This window comes from Cryptomeria japonica, chromosome 3, assembly GCF_030272615.1.
Source record: "Cryptomeria japonica chromosome 3, Sugi_1.0, whole genome shotgun sequence".
NCBI classification, from domain to species: Eukaryota; Viridiplantae; Streptophyta; class Pinopsida; order Cupressales; family Cupressaceae; genus Cryptomeria; species Cryptomeria japonica.
Genome location: NC_081407.1, coordinates 509,839,321 through 509,855,035, shown reverse-complemented (window position 1 = coordinate 509,855,035; position 15,715 = coordinate 509,839,321). Strand labels below are relative to the sequence as shown.

The 15,715-nt window shown below is 35.6% G+C and overlaps 1 protein-coding gene across 1 annotated transcript in view; it reads right to left on the bottom strand.

The window, feature by feature from the left end:
* Positions 1–1,647: 1,647 nt before the first annotated feature.
* LOC131044879 (uncharacterized) overlaps positions 1,648–15,715 on the bottom strand; it is a 267,983-nt gene continuing 253,915 nt past the window's right edge. Inside the window, exon 16 of the mRNA XM_057978352.2 lies at positions 1,648–2,222. Coding sequence (XP_057834335.1) covers positions 1,969–2,222 — 254 coding nt within the window. The 3' untranslated portion in view covers positions 1,648–1,968. The remainder of the gene's footprint in view (positions 2,223–15,715) is intronic.

Genomic DNA, 15,715 nt, shown 5'->3' with positions numbered 1-15,715 from the left:
CATTGTTTCAAACAATCAGATAAGAAAGCATCAAAATAATTTGACAGATAATTTCAAGACTTAGATAGGTCCTTTGAAGAGGCTTGTTATATTTGCAGTATTTGCAAATATTTCCTATTATATTATATTTGAAGTATTTGCAACATATTTCCTATTATATTATGCTCTTGTGCATGTTATTCCATTACATTTAACCTCCAATGGGTATAAACAATACTGTCTTAGTATTGCTCACACATATATTAATGGAGCATGTGTGGCCTTCACTTGGGGTCATTTGCTCATAGGTGCTTAGAATACATGTAATCTCTTGCAACACCTTCTCCTAATGTTTATTTGTGTCACCAATCAATTTCTTATCTTTCCACACTAGTGTACATTTGTTTATGTCTACCTTGAGTGAAATAGTTTAAATGATATTCAATCCTTCCTCTATGTCCATTAAGTCCTTGTATGGTTGGTCATGTCTAAATTAAAAAGATAACGGGGTTGTCATTTTGAAAGCTATGTTCACTCTAATTGCACTATTGTCTTCTATGGAGAGCTTGATAATTATTAGCTACAACTAAGTCATTCATTTCCAAAGTTAGCCAAGAAGTTAATGCATGACATATCCACCTCAACATTTCAAATAATGTCCAATGGCTGACTATTGGCCATGAACAAGCCATGAATGAGTATGAGATTCATGAAAATCCTCTCTTTTGGGATCAAGACCTTGTTCTTACCTTTAACAAAATAATGCGTGTTGAAAACTCAAAGAAACGACTGCGCATATCAAGATTCAAACAGACATCTATTACAAACTTTTATATGCATACAGACCATGGAAAAGGAATAAATTTGAGAACAATTGATAAGTTAGACATGAAATAAGCCATATGACAGCCTTATAAACAATATGCCAAAATATTATAAAAAAACCAGATTACTATATTTTGTGGGAACTAAATATATTCCAATGTTAATTCGTAAAAATTAAAAAAAAAAATTGAACATGGAGGAAACACTTATTGCTATAAAACTATTATCTCTTATTGTTATTAACTATCATGAATCACCTACATAACATGGGTTTGGAGACGCATATCTGACCCTCAACGCCTATTAACATTAGCTATTGAACACCAAACAAGGTGTTACATTCTTGGGCTGCCTTAGACTTCAATTGCTTTTCCAGATTCAGTGTTTTTTAATTACATCCTTGGTTGATGGGAATGTGCTGCTCACGTCATTTTTTTAACAAAGCCTTTATCAGAAGAGTACGAGTACAACCCTGTATAACACATGTAAACTTGGACATAAGACCAAATTATGTCCCACCTCTAACAAACAAAGTTTGTTTGCACTATACTAAGGCAAAGAAAAATTCTGAAGTTGCAGAACCCGTATTATTGTACCTTCTAATTAATTATGAATATATCACCAGCAAAACCCATCTTGTAAAGCTCTAGACCATGTCAATTTGACAAATTATAAAGCATTACAACTGGAATGGGGGAAAAAGTATTGATTATGGAAATGGCCAACCCAAACAGTGTTCAGTAAACAAAATTTCAAAAAGTAAAGCATGTTTTAAGGTTGAGAAAGCTTTGTGATACAATTGGATAATATTCACAGACCACCTTGAATATTTTGAGACCCATGAACTATCTAGAGAATTGGTTTCTAGGGAACCTTAACTTCTTGATGTGAAAATGAAAAAAAAGATGAACAAAGTGAAGACATGGACCCACAAATTCTATGGGTGAAATATAATTGTACATCTTTATGATACTTGGGATCTTGAGTCCCACTAAAAAACTAAATTCAATATTAACAAAGCCAAAAAAGTAGATTCATGTTGACACACAAAAACATGACATGGAATGTTAGGTTACAAAGTTTAAAGCATTATGCATTGCCTCACCATTAAAATATAAGAAATATGCTGCAATAGATTACTACCATATGTAACTGACATTGATCTCAAGACTCTAGAAGCATTTTCCTAAATTCTTCATTTGACTTTGGTGTTTCTTCAGGTGCTTTTCCCTTGCTATCTTTTGTTCCCCATCCTAGGGGCCTTGCAACATTCCTTGGCATGGCAAATGTATTGTTTCCAACAAGTTTCACATGTCCCCCACGGCGATGTGATACAACTGTGGGTGCAGATTTGGAAGAAATTTCCTGTTTCTCCTCTGTTCTGATGGCATCCCCCCTGCCAAAGGAAGCCCGTCCACCTGTAGCAATCATGCATATAAGACAGTTAATGAACTTCGAATAGCCCCGCAAGATGGGTTTTGCATAAAAAATCATTACAAAGATAAGAGGTTTGAATAACTAAAGCAGAACAATAATCCATTGATTAAACTAACCACACTGAACAAGCAACAAATGAAAGTATACATGTTTCACCATAAAATTAACATACACCTGTGTATAAAAGTTTGAGCAATCTCTAATAAAGTGATCACTGCATTTGCTCTTATTCATGGGTGTCTGGTATTTACTTCTGTAAGGCCCAACCAAAAGCATTAAAATTTGTAATACTGAAATCTGACTTTCAATAGTATGCTATGTTCATCATGATACTTGAAAATAACTCTCTAAGTTTCACAAATATCCAATCTGGGAGTGGCTTGATGCTGTTACTATGACTTTGTCATGGTTTTGAGGTTAACTTTGTGCAAGGTAACTTGCTACTTATTTATTTTCCATGGTGATTTTTCTTCCTCTTGTTTCCTTTTAAATTGTAAGCGCAATGACTACATCTTTCCCTTGATCTTTTGTTGCCTTTTTTTTCTTGGTCAGCTCCTGAATCTTGGAATGGAAATGAGGATATTGTTTTTTGTTTGATTCTTGCTACTAAAGAAATCTTTCCTCTTTCCTTTCACTTCATGCTGGTTTAAAGATTGGTTATCACTACTTGTCTACTGAATGTAAGTGGGCTGCTTGGCAATAGCTGTTTCTTCTAATGAATAGAAACACAAAATGATTGCATTTTCCAACAAAATAACAAGTTGATAATCTAACAGTGGGATAGTTTCTTGCAAAGTTTCACTAACTATAGCATTTGTCAACATCAAATCATTGGTTGTTCTTGTTAATTGAATTGTGATCTTTGGTAGACAGATATATGTTACCACTAATAAAAGTTTGAGGTGATTTCATTATGCTTTTTTGTATTGATTGTCAGCTTAGGTAGCACACTTCAAATGTACTCCAAATGGTAGTTATATATAGTTCAACTAATAGTCATGTCTGAACTGACTACTATTGGTCCTACCAGTACCATTTTCATTGTTAAGATGGCACTAATTTCGTGCCAAATCCTCCCTGTGCCAGCAAATATTGTATTGAGCACTATCTAGGCAAAGAAAGCATTATTCTCTATCCATTGTTTGCTGGTGTTGAATTCAAAAGGGAAACCATCCTAGGACCTTGTGGGTACATAAGAACTACCAAAATGTGAACTTCCAACTGAACAGTATGATAATGAAACAGTTATAAGAACAACAGTATGCTTCCACATCTTACTGATTCTTGTCTAACTTACAACAACATGCTTCTAAATCTTATCGACTCTTGTCTCAACTATTTACAAATAGCTATGAGAATCCTATTTATATTGCAATATAAAATGGTAGGCACATACCTCAATACTTAGTTTAACTTAAATAAACAAATAAGCTAAAAGTTCAACTTAACATGACAAGTTGTATTTTACAGTATTTACACCAACATCCCCCATAAGTTTCAAATAAGGTAATGGGAGAAGAAAGTAGGAATCATGAGTTTATTTCCCCTTAAGAACTGCTTTCTTCAACCCAAAGAGAGATCCAAGATATAGAAACTGCACCTTGGTAAAGGGATGAGAGAAAAGATCTATGACAATCGAATCACAGACGCCTTGTGTTGCAAGAAAATTGATTTTATGAACTGAGTGTTTAAGAAGATGGATTTAAAGTAGCTTGAGCAATATAAGCTCCATGAGATTAGTGTCTTGCATGTAGATAAGATTCTTGAGCTGAAGGATCAAGCTATCATCCCCCAAAATATGTTTTCATCTTCAAAAGAAGACACGGCTAATAAAGTCTAGTAAAAAGAGCAGAGGAAGTGGCTATGCAAGCCCAATCAAAATCAGATCATGAGGCCCAAATCTGTCAAAACTGTGCAGCTGTGACAAATCACCAACCTTGCCAATTGCAACAATCAACTGCTTTTCAAACCTTAGATTACAACTTTCTTTGGTGCAAACTCAACAGTTTTGCCATCTCTTGAAACTTGAAAGTGTGGTTTGATAGGACCATAGATTCCATAACAATGCTAGCACATAGAAAACCTTTTAAAACTGTCACTTATCTACCTCAACATTGCCTACTCCAAAAGTATCTAAGGAAGAACTTATTATGGACAAATATTTTGTTCAGGTTTACAGTGACTGGAAGTGGAGTATTGAGATTTTAATTTGGCCATATGATGAATGAACTCGAAGTCAATGATTCAATTACATGTAGGATAAAGTTGTTTTGTAGCAACAATCATATATGAAACTGCATTAAGAAGAAACAAAGGCAGCTAAGTTTTTTTCATATAAAGAAATTTCAATGGACAATCAAGTTTTTTGTTGCACGAGGTTCTATTTCTTTAGTGCACCTTCCCATTTTACCATCTTTTTATGGCATATGGAGTCTAAATGACCTAGCTACCTATAGAATGTGCATGTCTTTGGCTTTCTCATCAAATTTTATTGCTTTGAAGAAGAGGATTCAGATTAATCACCATTAGATCAACCATCCTTAAAGCCTCCTGAATATTTGGTTGGTTTCATTCATTTGCTTCAAAGTCATATCTCAATGCCCTACGGGTGCATGATTCTTCAAACAATGAGAAGAAAACGTATCCATTTGTATGATCTTTTGCTCATAAAAAACACCAAGTGGTGGCACTTAAACTTGTCAACCCAAGAAGCCATATTGGTGTACAATGTGGAGACAAACATTAAATATGGGTCCCAAAGCTTAGAAAGAACAGCCATGATTAGCTGATCATCTTTCTTCATAATTTGTCAGTCCTCCAGCTGAAACCTGATTAGCTTGAATTGTGAAATGAAATCCCCTCAATGGTGCCAAAGTTCCAAGAGTTCAAACTTATGAGAGTAAACTCCAACTTCAGCCGCTTAATGATATGTTTCAAACAGATTTGCAAGCTTCTCCCAAGCTTTGAGAGGCATCTCTAAATCATGAATATAAATCTTGAGATGAGTTGAAGCTGAGAGACAAAAAAGGCCAAAGGATTCATCATCAGTTAAAAAATTCTTCTCTATTGCATTGACCGGTTGTGTTTCATTTCTTGTCACATGGTACAAACCATAGAAGCAAACATCTGGAAAAAATCGCGATCATACACGATTAATCGGGAGTCTGGGAGATGCCTGATTTTTTTCCCCAAAAAATTGGTAAAAATCGGTCAACTGCAGTCAACAATTTTTTCGATGAAAATCACCAAAAAATTGTGATTAAAACCCGATTCTAACGGCAAAAAACAGCGAAAAATCACGAAGGAAAAAGCAACCCTAAACCGTGTGAAAAAAACGGCAATATTTTTGCCTGCGTTTTCTTTAAAGTCTGCGGAGAGCACACATCGATCCATACAAGTCAACGGGGACAGCAAGTCGAAGATATTTAGGTGGCTTTGGTCTTCTGAGAAATCTGCAAGTCGAGAGCAAGAGCAAGTCTTCTGAGAAATTTCCTGGGAGCAGCATTATCATATTTTTTTATCAAAGTTTTTGTTTATTTCCATTTGTTTTTTTCAATATGTCTGTCTCTATTTATGAACTTACTATAATTTGTAATACCATGAACCCATAGAAGAAGACATACATATTGTATATTCATGCTCACAACTGGATTGAGTGGAAATTTATGAACTTACTATAATTTGTAATTTCCATATTATAGTCTCTATTAGGAGCGACTATGAACCCACTACCCTGGCTTTCCCTTTGGACTATACATCTTATCATGAAATACCATGTCATAGGAGTCCATTCATCTTACTATTTCTGCTACCCTTTCCTCTGTCATGATATCTATGTGCTTGGTATCTTTGTACATTCATTGATTTGTTCAAGGCATACACAATCATACCGTTTTCTACTGCTCTCACTTCATAATGCTAATACTGTCACTCCTAACTCACAACTGAGTTCTCTTTTCCTTGCATGATTCCATCTTATCTTTCATCACTTCCACAAGAACTATTGTGTCGTCTCATGGTGTTTAGCTATCCTCATAGCATCAATACTTGGGTCAACCTGTAGCATGATGCATTCAACCTTTTCTTGCCTATATGACTGTCATATACAAGAAATTGTCATTTAGCAACACACAGCCCTGTGTTCTCACTGTTAATTAATGGAAACTTCTCACTCAGTTTGCATTGTATGTGTTGATGACTGTCATACGTTCATGACAAAGTATGAAGTCTTTTTCCTTTCTCAAACTTGTATCATTATCAAACCTCCATTTCTTGTGAATGAGAACTTGACCGTCCTTTTACAAAGGGCTGTCTTTACATTTTCATCTCCTTAGCACATAACAGTCTCTTTGTCACCCATTTAATTAGCCCTTCTACAAAATTTGCTAGTGTATTCTTGTATGCAGTGAATTTGTTTTTGCTTAAGACATTTCATACCCTTTTCTTCCTTAAACAAATGCTACCAAGAACTTTCTTTTTCATGGCCATGGAAAATTAGAGACTTACAAACCAAGACAAAAATGTTTTGCCATTCTTAGTCTAGCAAATGAGACCTTTTAATCTGAAGTGCAAGTATGATGCTGAAGGATACCTTTAAGTTGAGTGATTCAATTGTCAAGTTTCTCTGCATCAACATCTTCTTCAAATGGTAGAATTTATATCTTCTTTCCACTCAATCCAGTTGGGAGCATGAATATACAAAACACTCACAACATACCTCCCAAAACAAATGAACTTCCTTCTTTGATTCATATTGTAAATTTATTTACAATTAGTTTTTGTTTATTCATATATGATATTTAGCTTCATTTAGTTTATGAAATTTTATTTACAGTTTTTCATATATTTTGTTTTTAATATTATTTAGTTTAGTTTAGGTATGAAATTTTATTTACAGTTTAGTTTAGTTTAGTTTATGATATTTTATTTGCAGTTTAGTTTACGTCAAATTGGAATTGTATCTTCAATAATTTAAAATATCTCTCTTCAAAATTTTGCTCATAGCTTAACTATGCCACCAAATGGCCTGCACTTCCTTGTCAAGTTGTCAACTATCGAATAGGGAATAAATACACACACTTATCCAAAATGTTTTAGCAACACCCTTAAACAAGTCACATGAAAAAGTTTGCTCCAATACCAACTGATCGGTAATCAACTTAAATATTCTTGTGTAAACTCACCAACACTGATTTTTACTTTTTTTACTTATGTGCTGATCAAATGCAATATACTAATATACTATTGAAGTCAACACCCAAAAGGCCAAAATTGATATTTTTTACATATGGGAAAAGACCAGCAAAGTGGGTTTATGATTCCATTATCATCTTGGAAGTTTTACAAGCCAATTGCTTAAGGACCCTTCAAATGCATTGTGGATCTTCTCTAGAACTTCCACAGCTTACCAGCTTGCATTCTGAGGAAGACTTGCTTAATCCTCATGCTTGACTGCTGCAACAGTCATCTTCTACATGTCACCAATGCAGGAATTGATGATTCAACAAATTGAATTACTTGTACATGACCTAAATGTGTATATTCATGCTTACAAGAAACATAATGCCTTCACAATTGTCTTTTTGGTCCAGTCATAACATTTGATTGTAGTCATAAAAACTCATATCTTTAAAACTATCTATTGAAATTGTTGAAAGATTGAACTAAAGTGCTTTTGCAGAACTGATTCTTGATCACAATGCCACGTGAAAAAGACTTTGTGTGGACACATTGCACAACAATTCCAGGTAGCACGAAGGTCAAGTGCAATTGGTGTCTACAAGATATCAGTGGTGGAATTTATCATTTCAAATGACATTTGTCCAAAGAACGAGGAAATAACACCGAGATATGCAAAGTATGCCTTGCAGATGTCGCATATTAGGCAAAGCAATCTCTTGATGGGATTGCTGAGAGTAAGGCCAAAAAGGCGAGAATTGGGGTTGAACTAGGTTCTAGTTCTGCAGATCCCAGGAAGAACTGTTTGGGTGAGGAAGATAGCGAAGATGGGGGTTTCAGGGAATCTAGGTCAACACCTAATTCTATAGCACGTGGACCAAACACAGGTGGAGGAAACATTCATACTTTCTTCCAACCTCGTACTACACTGGGATCTCAAACCACCTTGGAGAGTACAGGATGGAGGAAAACTGTCACTGAACAAGCAAAGAAGGAAATTGCTAATTATTGGTACTCCTCTCACATGACATTCCATGCTTCCAAAAATCCATATTGGCAACCCATGGTAGATGCTATTGCAGCTATAGGTCCTGGGTTTCAAGCCCCATCTTATGAGTCATTGAGGGTTAGTATGCTTAAAGATGCAGTAGAAGATGTTCAAGATGTTGTTAACGAGTATCGGTTACAGTGGGCTATTACTGGTTGCAGCATCATGTCAGATGGTTGGACAAATAGAAGAAACCGAACTCTCATTAACTTGTCTCTTTTGAGATTGGCACTGTTTTTTTGAAATCTATGGATGCATCTAATATAATGAAATCCTCAAATGCATTGTTTGAGATGTATGACGTGGTAGTTATAGATGTAGGGCCATAAAATGTGGTTCAATTTATCACAGACAATGCTAGTGCTTGTGTTGCTGCAGGGAGACTTTTGACAGATAAATACCCTTCTATGTTTTTTACGCCATGTGCAACACATTGCCTTGATCTAACCCTAGAGGACATTGAAAAAATTGAATGGGTTAAGGAGGCATTTCAGAAGACTCACAAGGTTAGCAAATTTGTTTATAATCACATGAGGGTTTTGGCTATAATGCGCTCTTTCACAGGAGGCAAGGAGCTAGTTCGACCAGGGGTGACAAGATTCACAACATATTTTCTTCCATTACAGAAACTATGTGAACAAAAAGGTAATTTGAGGCGAATGTTTGTTTCAGCTAAGTGGATGGAGTCTGGGTTGACAAATCAGGCAAATGGCATAACAGTGGTAGAGTACATGTATTCTACCACCTTTTGGGAATCAATTGAACAAATTGTAAAAATTTAAGAGCCTTTTAGTAAAAGTGTTGAGACAAGTGGAAGGGGAAAACCCCCCATGGGATATGTGTATGAGGCCATGGATAGGGCCAAGGAGGTGATAAGGAGTAAGCTACGAAATAACATGGATAGGTATATGCTGTTGTGGGACATAATTGATAGGAGATGAGATAGACAGAAGCACACTCCTCTCCATGCTACGGGATACTTGCTCAATCCTTTGTTATTCTATAAGACTTCATTCTTGGATATTGATGCTGAGATCAAACAAAGCTTCTTTAAGTGCATGGACAAAATGTTTCCTAACATGGAAAAATTTGATACGGCTACAATAGAGTTGGAAGCGTAAAAGCAGGCTAAGGTTTTTCTCTCTTCTAGGGCTGCTATACAAAGTAGAAAGACCATTCAACAAGGTAGACTCCATAAACTTTTGACAATCTCTTTATTTTGCCAACATGTTCATTAAGTTTGTTAAGATTTTAAGATATTCTTAGTCTTACAATATCATCTCCATATAATGTGTTTTTCAGCTCAATGGTGGGCTTCTTTTGGAGATGAATTACCAAATTTAAGGTGGATGGCGGTGCTCATTTTGAGCCAACCATGCATCTCATCATCGTGTGAGCATAATTGGAGTGTTTTTGAACACATACATTCCAAGAAACGCAACCGCCTATCACAACGACGGATGAATGACTTGGTATTTGTTTACCACAACCTCCACTTGAAGAGAAGGAAAGCTCAAGGTGAGAATATTAATATATAGTTGCAGTTTTCGAAATTGTATTCACTATTCATTGTGTTTTTCACTTGTAAGGCAAAGACTAATTTCTACATGGGCAAAATCAGGAACTATTGAGGAAGACTCGCCAATTGACCTCGATGAGATAGATCCAGTGTCTGAATTGATTATTGCTACTGCTGATGATAATGTTGATGATGATGCTCCGCTTGAGACTGAAGATTTTGATCTCATGAGAGAAGCCAACTGGGATCCTGAATGGGTTGAACGAGCTAGGACAGACTCTCACCCAGGAGCTTCATCATCAGGGCCTCCTGCCCTCTAGCATGTCATTGCCTACATTTGATATTTTGGAATTTTGTACTTAGTTTATAGGTTAACTTTGTTCAAAGTCACAAACTATATTGTAATCGACATTTTGGCATCTATCACCATCTAGATATTATTTATGTTGTGGTATGTTTTGTGCAACATAAACAACGATATGAATATAAACAATGAAAATCTATTTTCTACAATTCATGTGTTGAAGTGTCTATTTTATTTGCCTACAATATCTCTATGCTATGGAAATGCCCTAAAATATTAAAAAAAGTAGTTTTTGATTGTTTTTCTGCAATTTTTTACGTTTTTTTGTAAATCCAATTTTTTCCCGATTTTTTCAAAAACTCTTATACTTTTGTTTTGCCGATTAATTCCCCAAACGATTATTGCTTCCTTGGTCACTACAAATCTCTGCTTCTAAGCGTCTCTATCATGGAATCCTTAATGAACGAAAGTTAGAATTAGTGGAGTAACTTTGCATTCTCAAAATGATGACCAGTGCAAAGTAGAGAGAGAAAAGCACAAAAAACAGTACATGGTTGTATTGTTGAGATAATTTGTGCAAATCACCATTAATAACTAAAGGTACAAGAAATGGTGCATATATAAAGTGCACCCTAAACTTGAGAATATTTAAATTTCCTTCAGTTTATAATTTTCCTGTTGCAATTAAGAAACCCCCATAATGAAAATTACTTTAATATTGACAAACAACAAATTAACGTATATGATTTATTAAAGGGAAGAATTAATTGGACCACTACGTAGATCTTGTGAAAAAATATAAATATTCAAAAACGTCACGTTAAAATTGGACTACAATCAAAATTTATGGCCCTGAAATGTTTTAGAATAGGAACAATGGACTTATTTGAGAAATTGTGAAAAAATAAAGCTCTTAACCAAAAATTCCAGATACCACTACTAGCAGCTCTCTGATTAGAGTTTCAACTAGTCAAACTGCTAAAAAACAACTTTGAATGCAAAGGCTATATGCAAAATACTAAGCATCTGTAGAAGAAAAGTGCAAAACTCAGGACAAAAAATTGCCGCCCAACTAAATGGCTACATATCCATGTGATCACTTGCTCGACAAAGGTGCTATGGAGGAACAAAATACAATCCATGACGGGTAAAAAATTTTGGATCTAAGCAAATGGAGCTGAATTTGCAAAGTGAAAGGCTAAATCAATTATCTTTAACTACTCTGGACATAAGGGTCAATCAGATCTGCTTGAGGATGCTTCTCGATATGTAAATATCATGGCAAAGGTGGTGTAAATAGATGCTCCACGTTCTTCCACATAAAGTGTCAGATCTCAAGGAACTAGGAGCCAATTTTCAATAAGCAAGAGGCTACCGCACCCTAATTTCATTGCCACAATATATTTGTACAATCAAACCAGGCTAAAAGCGAACTTACTTCTGAAAATTAAGCACTGAATTTCGAACTTATATATGTAAAGTTATTTCAATTTCAATTAAAGAACAAGTTATGAACTATGTATGCTATAAATGGATATGAGGAATTATGTCAATGTCTGATAATTCTGATTTTATCTGCAGGTCTGAAGGAGAGAGATCATTTAATAATTTCTATGTCTACTCCAAATGAATTCAATTGGCATATATATCATTTAGGCAACCGGTCAATTGGTGTATTGACCGGTCATGCCTTTTAGGCATGACCGATCAATGCACCCATTGATCGGTGCCTTTGTAATTATACCATTAACACAATGCTGATTATCGGTTCAAAACACCCGATAGCATATTGTAATATCATAATATAATGACTGATCAATGTAATGAATCGGTTCATATAAACACCGATGATTCAAAGTGCACGATGTATGTAATCCAACCGGTGCAGTTGTTAACTAATGTTAATTCCAAATGAAGCGGTGTATTCATTAAACTCGATAACAAATATGCCCGATATAATTACGCCTGATAACAGATGTGAACCGGTGCCAATGGTTATGCACCCGATAGCAAGTATGTATCGGCTAATAACCCGATGACTTATAGCATTTAATATGCTATCGGGTTAATACCCTGATAGCATATTAATGCCAATTAATAATTGACATTAATATGCTATCGGGTGGTTAGCCCGATAGCATAATGATGAGTGATGTTTGTACAATCCGATAATCATATGCAATATAAATCTGACATGAAGCATGTAAATAACAGAACAAGGAAGGTTAGGAAGATCTTATCTTGCATAAGCTACCATGCATTAACAATATAGGGCTTTCAGTGTCCAATCTTCACAAAATAGAAAGATTACAAGCATCATGTTTATTGTTGTCCTCATTTTTGTTTTAAAAAATATGGACTATTACATAGAAATTTTTGTCAAAAAATGAAAATTTTACTCTATGGCATGCTTCCCAAGGTAGAATTTTGCTCTACCCCTGGACAAGACTAATCCTCAGTCCATCCTCAAACCACATTTCAAATTTCATCACGTTTCGACTTCGTTTGCTTTGTTTTTTCCTTCAATCTCAGGTGTTTCCTCCTTGGCTGCAGGTGGGAAATTTCCCTTAAGTTGCAAGTTTTATTTTCCCCCTTTGTTCCTTTTTTTCTTTTAAGTCATTGTAGGAACTTTTTGAACATATTAAAAGTGAACTTTAAATTATAAAGTTAAAATAAAACTTGTAATTTATTTAAAAAGTTTCACTTAAAGTGATTTTAAGTTATGGTAGGGGTTTTTCTCCTCCATTAACAAGTTTTATTAAGTTATTTTTGTGACTTGTTAAAGGAATTTTATTTTCCCTTTACTAGTCTTTTGTTGAGTTGATTAAATCTTGTAAAGGGAGTTTTATTTCCCTATTACATGTATTTTAAACTTGTAGTTTTCTCTCACAAACCAGATTTTGCCTTAATGCATGAAAAGTGAACATATTAAAACTTGCAAATAGGTTTTAGAAACCCAATTTCATATGTTCTTTGCAGATTTTAAACTTGTTGCCCTTCTCCAAGAACCCGACCAGCTATGGAAGTCGAATTTGTTGAAGGATTCAATCGATTTTTGAGGAGAGATTTTAGGAGGAAGGCATTTTAAATCCTAAGCGATTTTCATGCATTTTGAAACTCTTTTTGTGCCACATGGTAATCATTTTTGCTGGTTCAAAGGCATTAAAACAGAAAACACGTGTTCTTCAAATGCCACGATTTACCTCATGAAAGTGCCACAAATCCTCCTTCTCCTAAGTCGTTTTGGCTTCTCTTACCTAGGTGTGGGGATTGGAAGCTTCATTTGACCAATTCTTCATGCATTTGTTAGGCGTTTTGCTGCATATGGCGTTTTTGAAAAACGTGGCTAGGGTTTGAATTGTCTTCTTTTGTCTATTTAAGAGATTCAATCTCTTCTTTCAAGGATTGCTTCTTGTTCTTCGGAGGTCATTTTTGTTGATCAAGGTATGTTTTCTTCTCTTGTTTTAGTTTCCTTGATCAAGTTGTATATATGTTAGTTTTGTTTTGCTCTTGCTTAAAATCAGTTTTGTGAGAGATTTTCCCCTTTGTTCCAAGTTTGCAAAGCAATTTGCAAATTGCATTGTCTTTCCCCATTCTCCCTCTTTGCTTGCATTTAGGATTTAAAAACCCGATTGCAAGTGAGATGAAAATAGTTGATCTACCCCTTTGGTTGAAAAATCTTAACCATCTTTCGTTGAAATTCCAAGTTTCAAAGTTGAAAAAATGCTCATCCTTTCAAAATCAGATTTTTAAAACTTGATTACAAGATTGAAAGTTCTTTCCATTTTCATAAAGATGATCTTCCCAAAATCTTTTTCATTTTCACTCATATTCATTGCCATCATCCGTACATACCATTCCCACCATTTCCTACATGTCAAAATCTCATTTTTCACTCACTATTTCATTTTCTTTTTACAAGCATACTTGCATTCGGGTTTCAAAAGCCCGATTGCACATTTGTTCTTCCCCACTTGTAAAACATTCCCCAAGATCCAAAATTCGTCAAAAGCCAAGTTCCAAGCATCCCTATTTATGTCCCATCTTCCTCTCACAAAGTTGTGAAGTGCAAGAGTTGGAGTTTTTCCCATTTGAAGAGGAAAGATGATAGTTGCAGTTGATCTTGATGTTGCTTTGACACTTTTAAGTCTTCATCGCAACATACCAAGTTGTTCTTTAATGTTAGATTTACCATCATCTTCCCCTCCAAAGAAGATGAAACACAAATTTGATAAGTACCAGAATGAGGTCTCCCCTTCGCAAATTTCCTCTCCTATGGATCATATCAAGGATATGGAAATAGGGCATGTTGACATGTCATATTTCATCAAAAGGGTGGGGGATCCAAACGATAGCAATATGCAGCGATTGTTGGACCGCCACATTCACCATGCTTCTTCTTTTCCGGTGGCTGCCCTAGAACCCAAGTTCGTTCTTACTTGTGCTCACCATTTTGACAAGGAGACACGAATCATCAAGAATGATGATGGAGAAGCCATAATCTATCTTGATGTGGACACCATTGAGAAAGTTTTTAGAATCCCATCTGCTGCCCTATACATGGGGATTTCCAAAAGTAGTGCAGCCGATTACTATGCCAAAAGGGAAAAGGATTGCAAGCACCACATTAAACAGGTGGATTCATGAACCATGGGTAGCTCTCACAAGATGGGCCAAATTGCATCGTTGCGATTTCAAGTGGGAAATCGAAGACACCATCACTCTCCTTAGCAGGATGTTGGGCTTGGAACATTCTAATGTTTTCGAACCCTAGATGTATCAATTTATCATGTTCATAAGGCAATCCCATCACATTTCTTGGGGAGAAGTAATCAGTGATGTTTTGTGTGAACAACTTGCAGCAGTTCCTACCACTATGAAGTTTTATATGAACTCATATCTTGTGTATATAACAGCATCACTTAGACATTTCCTTGGTCTTTCTACCAAGGGTGATCGCTCGCTTATACCTATGTGGGAGTACTATGATCAGTTGCCCTTGAGGCCCAACAGATTGCATTACAGGAGGGTTCAGGATACTTTCTTTGGTCACTACATGTGTCTGTTTGACAAAACATTGAGAAACAAAAGAGTGGCAGATGAAGAATGGGAGAAAGTGAACGAGTATGGCTGTTTGTTTCTTCAATTCTCAACTTTCACATACATGAGAGTTGGATGTTACAGTGGGTAGCCATACATGCTTCCTAGATACCCAACCAATAAGATTATTCTTATGGAGTTGGGAAGACAAATCATGGCTGTTCATGCATGTCAATCGGTCAAGCATAAGGTTGGAATGGGAATCTCTTCAGCTAACCCATTGAAGATTGACCGATATTCCCTCATCACGTCTACCAAAGCCAAGGCCATGGAGACCGAGTCGCAGGAGATCAAACTTAAAAGGTTCAAGTCAAGGGCAGATTTT